Raw genomic sequence first — 12,031 nt, forward strand, 5'->3', positions numbered from 1 at the left:
CCCCCATGGTAGTTAAACAAATGATCTGAATATTTTATTTGCAGATCTAAAACTATAGAAGGGAGACATACTGAAACCCCTATGTACCGAACAACTAACATCAATTGAGGACAAATAACCACCTCTATCTTTGCCAGTTCTGTCGCAATAAATGCATTCATAAACTTTCCTACCCAATTTACATCCCCACTGTACAATCCACTTATATCCTCACATAGTTTCTCTTTATTTACTTTCACATCCTCCTGACCCCTGGCCAACATTGCTGTGTGACCATGTGATGCAGCCCACCAAGAACCATTGCAATCTGGTGGACCTTTATACAATAGACAGCACCTATACTTGGGCCTAATTCATACCTGATCCCAAAATCAAAATCTTTCTCTAATGGTCAAAACCGAGGGGGTCATTCCGAGTTGATCGCACGCTGCAACTTTTTGCATCCCATGCAATCAATTAGATGCCGCCTATGGGAGAGTGGATTTTTGCATAGCAAGGCTGCGAACGCTTCTGCAGCCCTGCTATGTAAAAAAAGGTTTGTGCAGAACTAGACTAGGGTAAGAGTTACTCACCATGTGCGATCACGTCGGCGTTGCAGGTCCCGGAATTGACGTCAGACATCCGCCCTCCAAACGCCTCGACACGCCTGCGTTCGGATCTCCACGCCCTGAAAGCGGTGAGTTGACGCCCAGCCCCGCCTTCCTCCTGTCCATCTTCTTGCGGCTGCGACCGCTTTCTTCGTTGGAGGAGATGCTGCCCATCGCCAGGCAATGACACGCCTGCGCAATGCTGCAGCCGCGTATGCGCAATTCCGACCCGATCGCACGGCTGCGAAGAAGCGCAGCGTGTGCGATCTGGTCGGAATAACCCCCCATGTGCACTGCAGGTGGGGCAGATATAACATGTGCAGAGAGAGTTAGATTTGGGTGGGTTATATTGTTTCTGTGCAGGGTAAATACTGGCTGCTTTATTTTTACACTGCAATTTAGATTTCAGTTTGAACACACCCCACCCAAATCTAACTCTCTCTGCACATGTTATATCTGCCCCACCTGCACTGCACATGGTTTTGCACATTAGAGAAAACATTTTCTGTTGCGATCAGGTCTGAATTAGGCCCCTTATGTATCAATGCCTATTTCCTTATAGATTGTAAACTTTCGAGCAGGGTCTTCCTACCTCTATGACTGTTATTAGCCTCTTTTTAAATTTTTTTTTAGCACTGTTCTTTCTAATAGTAAAATGCACCATGTGCTATAGAATAAACTGTTAATAAATAATACATGTGCATTGATTTCATAAATATACACATCACATTACGTAAGGCTTGTTTTCCAATGCCTCATATTTAAATTCCTTGCAATAAAATGTTTCTGCCACCAGATGGTACCATCACAGAAGCATGCTACGCATGTCAGATTAAGGGAAAGTATGCAGCACTTCCATACAATGCTATTTGTTTGACATCTTAACTTCAAATAAACACTTTTGCAGAGGAGCAGCTGTTTGCACATTGCCCATCATTTTACAGAGCAGTGCAGAAAGGAATTATTGTAATGAGAACAATGGTTGGAGAAGGCACATTTTTCAGGGGTAGAGAAGGGGCTCCCCAGTGAATTAATGCAGCTTGGGAACTTACAAATTCTTAGGATCATGCTAAACAAAGCTGATTTTCTTCTTTTTTTTTTTTTTACTGGATTTCTAAGATCACAATGGAGCTGTAGCTGCTGCTTATTTAGATTTTAGTAAGGCCTTTGACACTGCAACACATACATAAATAAATAAGAGGTGTTGAGTTAGATTACTACTGGTAGTGATAGGTATTTTGTAGCTTATGTTGATGATAAGGCACACCATGGGGTGACGTGACCAAAATAACTGATGAAAGTAGAAATATGGTCAAGATATAGACAGGCCGATGCGGGAGAGATGTGTGCTGAGCGAACCGCTCAGCACACATCTCTCCCGCCGCTCAGCACAGCGCGATCTGTGCTGAGCATGCGGGGGGAGACGGGGGGGGCGCTCATTTCACCCAGCTGGTGAAGTGAGGGACCCGCTAGCACCAGCGATAGCGATGCGCGGGGCTGCGCATCGCTATCGCTGTAGGGGGTACACACGGAGCTATAATGCTCAAATTCTAAGCAATCTAGTCAGATTGCTTAGAATATCGCTCCGTGAGTACCCCCACAGTAGCAGTTACTTGCAATTTCATGCACTTGGGTCTCAAAATAGCAAAGGTACTTGGTGGGTGGTGTTACATTTCTATGGACCCTCTTCCCATAGAGTGGGCTAGAAATCCTTTGCTGGTTAATACCATTACAGAGATTTCCCTGCTACAGTGAAACCAACTGGGGGCTAGTCAGCAGAGGGATAGCGCCTATATGAGGCAGGGGAGGGTGCAAAAAAAATAATTTTTTTTTTCCATCTTCTCTCAAGCTCTTTCGCTTGTGAGGGTCCAATGGTGGTTCAGCTTAGCTAGCAGATGGGGCCAGGTATACCAAGTATGCCAGAAAATCACAAGAAAAAAAAAAAATCAGGAGACTGCTTGGGATTGGCTAGGAGTAAGGTGGAGTCCTTGAAGTGCTTTTGCCCATTGGATCTGGCTCCAGACCTGTAGCAGAGTTGGTCTCAGAGGTGGTACTTGAGTGCGGGGAACAAAGGTCTGGAAATAAATCTGGCTGGGGGAACAGGAACATTAGGCTGAGCCCCGAGCCAACTGGCCTGCACCCATGTAGACATGGGTGCAGGCAGCTCCACTGTCACCAATACCAGTAATAGTGTCAACCTAAATTAGTTAAAGTGACAGGTTAACCCACAACAGACGTTTGAGTAAAATAGCATAAAAAATGCCATGTAAACTTCCTAATGCTAGAGGTTTGTGTTAGACTATGCACTTAAAGGAACCCTCTTGTTTTAGAGCCAATAAACTTCATCATTAAGATACTGCTTGTTCCTATGAGACTTCTGTAATGTGTTCTAGTGACCAACATAATATAGCTCACACAATAATCCATCCCTTGATTGTATTGCATTGCGCCCACTGGTCCTCTTTCAGTAGTCTGCCAGCTAACCAACAGTGTTGATCCCAGTAAGCAGCTAGGAGTGATTCTGTCAACAAGCAATGAGATGCTGCATCTGATACACATTGGCCAAGGAGCATGATCAGTTTCAAGTGCTGAAGCAGGAGTCTGTTGGTGGCAGTGAGAGTGTGCGTAATGCATTATAGTGGCACATCCAGTTAGTCGTGGGGTTTACCCTGCTGTTATTGTCAGCGCTGACGGATATAATTAGCTGCTGGTACCCTGTGTGTTAACCTGTTAAGACGCATTGTCCTATTACTTTGACATACATTTGTGCACAACAAAATACTATTCATACATATTTGTATACATATAGACCTATTGTCCTATACATAGAACATGTAATCATTTTGTAACTGGGGCACAATTTGTAAAAATATTGGCATATTCATGTTTAGATTGTTTGTCTGTGTAAGTTTATCAATAAATATTTCTCTTACGTCCTAGAGGATGCTGGGGACTCCGTAAGGACCATGGGGTATAGACGGGCTCCGCAGGAGACATGGGCACACTAAAGACTTTAGATGGGTGTGCACTGGCTCCTCCCTCTATGCTCCTCCTCCAGACCTCAGTTAGATCCTGTGCCCAGAGGAGACTGGATGCACTGCAGGGGAGCTCTACTGAGTTTCTCTGAAAAGACTTTTGTTAGGTTTTTTATTTTCAGGGAGCACTGCTGGCAACAGGGGAGAGAAGCAGACCTACTTAAATGATAGGCTCTGCTTCTTAGGCTACTGGACACCATTAGCTCCAGAGGGTTGGAACGCAGGTCTCATCCTCGCTGTTCGTCCTGGAGCCGCGCCGCCGTCCTCCTCACAGAGCCGGAAGATAGAAGCCGGGTGAGTATAAGAAGAAAGAAGACTTCAAAGGCGGCAGAAGACTTCATATCTTCACTGAGGTACCGCGCAGTGGTAACGCTGCGCGCCATTGCTCCCACATTCACACACACTGACGGCACTGTATGGGTGCAGGGCACAGGGGGGGCGCCTTGGGAAGCAATAATAAACCTCAAGGGACACTGGCTGACATATATATACTGCGGAGGCAGTATATTAAATAAACCCCCGCCAGTATAAAGAATTTGAGCGGGACCGAAGCCCGCCGTTGAGGGGGCGGAGCTTGATCCTCCAGCACTAACCAGCGCCATTTTCTCCACAGCACGTTGCAGAGAAGCTGCTCCCCGGACTCTCCCCTGCTGAACACAAGTACAGAGGGCAAAAAGGAGAGGGGGGGGGGGGCACATTTATTTGGCACAGTGAGTGTATTATTGATCTATAAAAGCGCTGTACAGACTGGGATTTTATCTCAGTGTCCAGTGGCGCTGGGTGTGTGCTGGCATACTCTCTCTCTGTCTCTCCAAAGGGCCATATTGGGGGACTGTCTCTATATATATATATATATATATATATATATATATACACATAATCACATCCGGCACTCTGTGCAGCAATGTAAATGCCTGGGTGCCTTCCTAAAGATAATACAGTATCTGTGCTTTTTTGGTTCTTTCCTTTTGCACACTACACGCTACATGGGTATCCTTACCTGAGGAAAAGGCTTGATGCCTTGAAACGTCGTAAGACCACCATGTCTCTCTATTTTTTGCACTTTATTGCCCTGTTTTGCACTATGCTTTGCATATAAAAGTTTTTTTAAGACCTTGGAATGCCGCCTCTTGTCCTTTGCCAGATACACCTGAGCCACAGGTGGGGAAGGCACAGATACTATATATATATATATATATATATATATATATATATCTATCTATCCCAGTGTGTCTGGGGGTGTCGGTACGTGTGTGTCGGCATGTCTGAAGCGAAAGGCTCGTCTAAGGAGGAGGTAGAGCAGATGATTGTGGTGTCTCCGTCGGCACAGTCGACACCTGATTGGATGGATATGTGGAATGTTTTAAATGCAAATGTGTCTTTATTACATAAAAGATTGGACAAAGCAGAGTCCAGAGAAAAAGCAGGTAGTCAATCCATGGCTTTGACTTTGTCACAAGGCCCTTCAGGGTCTCATAAACGTCCCCTGTCCCAGGTAGCAGACACTGATACCGACACGGATTCTGACTCCAGTGTCGACTACGATGATGCAAGGTTACACCCAAGGGTGGCCAAAAGTATTCATTATATGATTATTGCAATAAAAGATGTTTTGCATATCACAGAGGACCCCTCGGTGCCTGACACGAGGGTATGCATGTTTAAGGAGAAGAAACCTGAGCTAACCTTTCCCCCATCTCATGAGCTGAACGCTTTATTTGAAAAAGCTTGGGAAACTCCGGACAAGAAACTGCAGATTCCCAAGAGAATTCTTATGGCGTATCCTTTCCCCGCACAAGACAGGTTACGGTGGGAATCCTCGCCCAGGGTGGACAAGGCTTCGACGCGCTTGTCCAAAAAGGTGGCGCTACCGTCTCCAGACACGGCAGCCCTCAAGGATCCTGCTGATCGCAGACAGGAGACTACCTTAAAATCAATTTGTACACATATGGGGGCATGGCTCAGACCGGCAGTAGCGTCGGCATGGGTATGTAGCGCAATAGCAGCATGGGCAGATAACTTGTCATCTGGCATTGACACACTAGATAAGGATAGCATTTTATTGACCTTGGGTCATATAAAAGACGCAGCGTTATATATGAGAGACGCTGCGAGAGACGTTGGGCTGTTGGGTTCAAGAGCCAATGCCATGGCAATTTCTGCTAGGCAAGCCCTGTGGACCCGCCAATGAACGGGTGATGCCGATTCAAAGAGACATATGGAAACTTTGCCTTACAAGGGTGAGGTTTTATTTGGGGAGGGCCTCGCGGACCTGGTTTCCACAGCTACCGCGGGTAAATCTTCTTTTTTTGCCTTATGTTCCCCCACAGCAAAAGAAAACACCTCAAAATCAGATGCAGTCCTTTCGGTCGCATAAGTCCAGAAGGGGCCGAGGCTCTTCCTTCCTCGCCAGAGGTAAGGGTAGAGGGAAAAGAATGCCTGCTACGGTTAGTTCCCAGGAACAGAAGTCCTCCCCGGCTTCTACAAAATCCACCGCATGACGCTTGGGCTTCACTGCGGGAGTCCGCGCTGGTGGGGGCACGTCTTCGACTCTTCAGCCAGATCTGGGTTCTGTCAGATTTGGATCCTTGGGCGATAGAAATTGTATCCCAAGGCTACAAACTGGAATTCGAAGAAGGGCCTCCTCGCCGATTTTTCAAGTCTGCTTTGCCAGCCTCTCCCCCAGAGAGGGAAATAGTTTTAGCTGCAATACAAAAGCTGTGTCAACAGCTAGTGATTATCAAGGTTCCCCTAGTGCAACAGGGGAAGGGGTACTATTCAACTCTATTTGTGGTCCCGAAACCGGATGGCTCGGTCAGACCCATTCTGAATCTAAAATCCCTAAACCTGTATCTAAAGAAGTTCAAATTCAAGATGGAATCTCTCCGGGCAGTGATCTCCAGCCTGGAAGGGGGGGATTTAATGGTGTCACTAGACATAAAGGATGCATACCTACATGTCCCCATTTATCCTCCTCATCAGGCATACCTGAGATTCGTTGTACAGGACTGTCATTACCAGTTTCAGACGTTGCCGTTTGGGCTGTCCAAGGCCCGAGGATTTTCACCAAGGTAATGGCGGAAATGATGGTGCTCCTACGCAGGCAAGGAGTCACAATTATCCCATACTTGGACGATCTCCTGATAAAAGCGAGATCGAGAGATCAGTTGCTGAAAAGCGTGTCACTCTCCCTGAGAGTGCTGCAGCAACACAGCTGGATCCTAAATCTGCCAAAATCGCAGTTGATTCCAACGACTCAGCTATCATTTTTAGGCATGATTCTGGACACGGAAAAGAAGAGGGTTTTTCTCCCAATGGAAAAAGCCCAGGAACTCCAGAGCATGGTCAGAGACCTGTTAAAGCCAAAAGGAGTGTCAGTTCATCAATGCACTCGAGTACTGGGAAAAATGGTGGCGGCCTACGAGGCCATACCCTTCGGCAGGTTCCATGCGAGAACATTTCAGTGGGACCTTCTGAACAAATGGTCGGGGTCCCGTCTACAAATACATCAGAAAATAAGCCTGTCCCCGAGGGCCAGGGTGTCTCTCCTGTGGTGGCTGCAGAGTGCTCACCTTCTAGAGCAGAGGTTCTCAAACTCTGTCCTCGTGGGCCCACACAGTGCATGTTTTGCAGGTAAGCCAGCAGGTGCACAGGTGTATTAATTACTCACTGACACATTTTAAAAGGTCCACAGGTGGAGCTAATTATTTCACTTGCGATTCTGTGAGGAGACCTGCAAAACATGCACTGTGTGGGCCCACGAGGACCAAGTTTGAGAACCTCTGTTCTAGAGGGTCGCAGGTTCGGCATTCAAGACTGGGTTCTGGTGACCACGGACGCGAGCCTCCGAGGATGGGGAGCAGTCACACAAGGAAGAAATTTTCAGGGACTGTGGTCGAGCCAGGAGGCTTGTCTACACATCAACGTGCTGGAATTAAGGGCCATATACAACGGCCTACGACAAGCGGAGACTCTTCTTCGTGACCTACCTGTTCTGATTCAATCAGACAACGTCACAGCAGTGGCTCATGTAAACCGCCAAGGCGGAACAAGGAGCAGAGTGGCAATGGCGGAAGCCACCAGGATTCTTCGCTGGGCGGAAAATCACGTAAGCGCGCTGTCAGCAGTCTTCTTTCCGGGAGTGGACAACTTTGAAGCAGACTTCCTCAGCAGACACGACCTCCATCCAGGAGAGTGGGGTCTTCATCAAGAGGTTTTTGCAGAGATAACAAGTCTTTGGGGGCTTCCTCAAATAGACATGATGGCGTCACGCCTCAACAAGAAACTTCGGAGGTATTGTTCCAGGTCAAGGGACCCTCAGGCGGTAGCGGTAGACGTCCTGGTGACACCATGGATGTTTCCGTCGGTCTATGTCTTCCCCCCTCTTCCACTCATCTCAAAAATACTGAGAATCATAAGACGAAAAAGAGTCCAGACAATACTCATTGGGGGCAATTCCAAGTTGATCGCAGCAGGAAATTTTTTAGCAGTTGGGCAAAACCATGTGCACTGCAGGGGAGGCAGATATAACGTGCAGAGAGAGTTAGATTTGGGTGGGTTATTTTGTTTCTGTGCAGGTTAAATACTGGCTGCTTTATTTTTACACTGCAATTTAGATTGCAGATTGAACTCGCCACACCCAAATCTAACTCTCTCTGCAAATGTTATATCTGCCTCTCCTGCAGTGCACATTGGCCCTCATTCCGAGTTGTTCGCTCGCTAGCTGCTTTTAGCAGCATTGCACACGCTAAGCCGCCGCCTACTGGGAGTGAATCTTAGCTTTGCAGAATTGCGAACGAAAGATTAGCAGAATTGCGAATAGAAATTTCTTAGCAGTTTCTGAGTAGCTCGAGACTTACTCTGCCACTGCGATCAGTTCAGTCAGTTTCGTTCCTGGTTTGACGTCACAAACACACCCAGCGTTCGCCCAGACACTCCCCCGTTTCTTCAGACACTCCCGCGTTTTTCCCAGAAACGGCTGCGTTTTTTTCGCACACACCCATAAAACGGCCAGTTTCCGCCCAGAAACACCCACTTCCTGTCAATCACACTCCGATCACCAGAACGAAGAAATTTATTCGTTAAGCCGTGAGTAAAATACCAAACTTTTTAGCAAATTTACTTGGCGCAGGCGCACTGCGAACGTTGCGCATGCGCAGTTTGCGACTAATCGCACCGATGCGAAGAAAAATAACGAGCGAACAACTCGGAATGAGGGCCATGGTTTTGCCCAACTGCTAAAAAATTTCCTGCTGCGATCAACTCAGAATTACCCCCATTGTTCTGGATTGGCCTCGGAGGGCCTGGTATTCAGATCTTCAGGTAATGCTCACAGAAGATCCGTGGCCTCTTTCTTCGAGGGAGGACCTGTTGCAGCAGGGGCCCTGCGTGTTCCAAGACTTACCGCGGTTACGTTTGACGGCATGGCGGTTGAACGCCAAATCCTAGCTAGGAAAGGTATTCCAGGGGAGGTCATCCCTACTCTGATAAAAGCTAGGAAGGAGGTGACAGCGAAACATTATCACCGTATCTGGAGGAAATATGTATCTTGGTGTGAAGCCAAGAATGCTCCTACGGAAGATTTTCACCTGGACCGTTTTCTCCACTTTCTGCAGACAGGAGTGGATATGGGCCTAAAGTTAGACTCTATTAAGGTACAGATTTCGGCCCTGTCAATATTCTTTCAGAAGGAATTTGCTTCTCTCCCAGAAGTCCAGACTTTTGTAAAGGGAGTGCTGCACATCCAGCCTCCTTTTGTGCCCCCAGTGGTGTTACAGTTCCTTAAGTCACACTAGTTTGAACCTCTTCAAACAGTTGAGTTGAAATTTCTCACTTGGAAAGTGGTCATGTTGTTAGCCTTGGCATCTGCGAGGCGGGTGTCTGAATTGGCGGCTTTGTCTCACATAAGCCCCTATCTGATTTTCCATGTGGATAGAGCGGAGTTGAGGACTCGTCCTCAATTTCTGCCTAAGGTGGTTTCATCGTTTCATATGAACCAGCCTATTGTGGTGCCTGTGGCTACGGGGGACTTGGAGGATTCCAGGTCTCTTGATGTAGTCAGGGCCTTAAAGGTTTATGTAGCCAGGACGGCTCGGGTTATGAAAACAGAGGCACTGTTTGTCCTGTATGCATCCAACAAGGTTGGCGACCCTGCTTCTAAGCAGGCTATTGCCCGCTGGATCTGTAACATGATTCAGCAGGCTCATTCTACGGCTGGATTGCCGGTACCAAATTCGGTAAAGGCCCATTCCACTAGGAAGGTGGGCTCTTGGGCGGCTGCCCGAGGTGTCTCGGCATTGCAACTTTGCTGAGCGGCTACTTGGTCGGGTTCAAACACTTTTGCTAAATTCTACAAGTTTGATACCTTGGCTGAGGAGGACCTCATGTTTGCTCAATCGGTGTTGCAGAGTCACCCGCACTCTCCCGCCCGGTCTCTAGCTTTGGTATAATCCCCATGGTCCTTACGGAGTCCCCAGCATCCTCTAGGACGTAAGAGAAAATAAGATTTTAAACCTACCGGTAAATCTTTTTCTCCTAGTCCGTAGAGGATGCTGGGCGCCCGTCCCAGTGCGGACTAAATTCTGCAAGACTTGTATATAGTTATGCTTACATTAGGGTTATGTTACAGTTTTGATCAGTTTCTGGCTGATGCTGTTTTGTTTCATACTGTTAACTGGTTCATATATTCCATGTTATACGGTGTGGATGGTGTGGGCTGGTATGTATCTTGCCCTTAGATTAACAAAAATCCTTTCCTCGTACTGTCCGTCTCCTCTGGGCACAGTTCTTTAACTGAGGTCTGGAGGAGGGGCATAGAGGGAGGAGCCAGTGCACACCCATCTAAAGTCTTTAGTGTGCCCATGTCTTCTGCGGAGCCCGTCTATACCCCATGGTCCTTACGGAGTCCCCAGCATCCTCTACGGACTAGGAGAAAAAGATTTACCGGTAGGTTTAAAATTTTATTTTTGAAGCCCCAGAGGGTTCACTTTCCTCGAAGCCTCAGGAGCTGCGCGGAAAAGTCCGTGTTAAAATGCACCCTCTGAGATTTGATGCACAGGGAACTCCATGGATTTCAGCATTTTACATGGAGTCTATCGGTTACTGCGTGTTACCCCGATGTTTCCGGTGCAGTGAAAATGCGGAATAATTGAATAGCTACGGACGTTAAACCCGGAGCTTTTATCCGTATGGTAAACCCTGCGCCCAACTGGATATGCCCCATACTGTCTAGCTGAAAGGTTAGCTGATGACTGCTTTTATGTCTTCTCACCAGCATGACTAGTAAGACGCAGGTCAGCCTACTGTTTGGCCTACATGAACATTTCATTCTGATGTGCTCATCCCATAATGTGATTTGTAAATGTTACTATAGGGTCCTTAAAAATATTTAATTGTATACAGTACTGTATATGCAGAATGACTCCACTTTCTGTACCTTTTTCCAAGTAATTTTAATGTATATTTTCCCATATTTCCTGTTTTCCAGGCAGCTGCTGCCTTACGACTTGGACAGCTGAGTCCTACAGAGCTGTGCCTGAAATGCTTGTCTTTCATCAGGGAAGCATCATTTCTTAATGCTTATATTACCATAACTGAAGAGATTGCTCTTAAACAGGCTGCAGAAGCGGACAAACGTTTCAAAACAGGTAATGTTTATTGGAAAGGAATGGTATCATTTGTATCCGTGTATTTGGCAGTCTTACAACGCCACATAAGATGAAAATAACATAAAAAGCATGTTTCTTTACTTAAGGTGCATACACACGATGAGATTCAGGCTATGCCCGATTCTCACTATGCGACAGGCACTAGGTCGGTTACGCAAGCATATAATGACTGTGCTTGTGATACTGGCTTTGTCCGATTTTGGCTAAGTGTCAATTTTGACTATCTTTTCTATGAAATAGTCAAAATTGACTTGCCTGCACAGTCTATCTAGGCATGCGATACCGACCACGCGGGACCGCGCATCGGGATCGCAAGGTGACTTTCACCTTGCGATCTGCACTAACTTTCATTGCGATTTTGACTATAGTCAAAATTGCAAAGAAATATCTCACCATGTGTACACACCTTTTATACAGTCACTATTTTTTATTTATTTCTGAGTCTGTAAATATTTTTCTCTGACGTCCTAGTGGATGCTGGGAACTCCGTAAGGACCATGGGGAATAGCGGCTCCGCAGGAGACTGGGCACAACTAAAGAAAGCTTTAGGACTACCTGGTGTGCACTGGCTCCTCCCTCTATGACCCTCCTCCAGACCTCAGTTAGAATTTTGTGCCCGGCCGAGCTGGATGCACACTAGGGGCTCTCCTGAGCTCCTAGAAAAGAAAGTATAATTTAGGTTTTTTATTTTCAGCGAGATCTGCTGGCTACAGACTCACTGCTACGAGGGACTTAGGGGAGA

General features: G+C 46.8%; 1 protein-coding gene across 2 annotated transcripts in view; it reads left to right on the top strand.

Moving 5' to 3' along the window:
• Window positions 1-12,031, top strand: part of QRSL1 (glutaminyl-tRNA amidotransferase subunit QRSL1) — a 175,368-nt gene that overhangs the window by 21,123 nt on the left and 142,214 nt on the right. For both annotated transcript variants that reach the window (XM_063917063.1, XM_063917062.1), the window contains exon 2: window positions 11,109-11,268. In XM_063917063.1, the coding sequence (XP_063773133.1) occupies window positions 11,109-11,268 (160 nt within the window). The remainder of the gene's footprint in view (window positions 1-11,108; window positions 11,269-12,031) is intronic.

This window comes from Pseudophryne corroboree, chromosome 4 (genome assembly GCF_028390025.1).
Source record: "Pseudophryne corroboree isolate aPseCor3 chromosome 4, aPseCor3.hap2, whole genome shotgun sequence".
NCBI lineage: Eukaryota > Metazoa > Chordata > Amphibia > Anura > Myobatrachidae > Pseudophryne > Pseudophryne corroboree.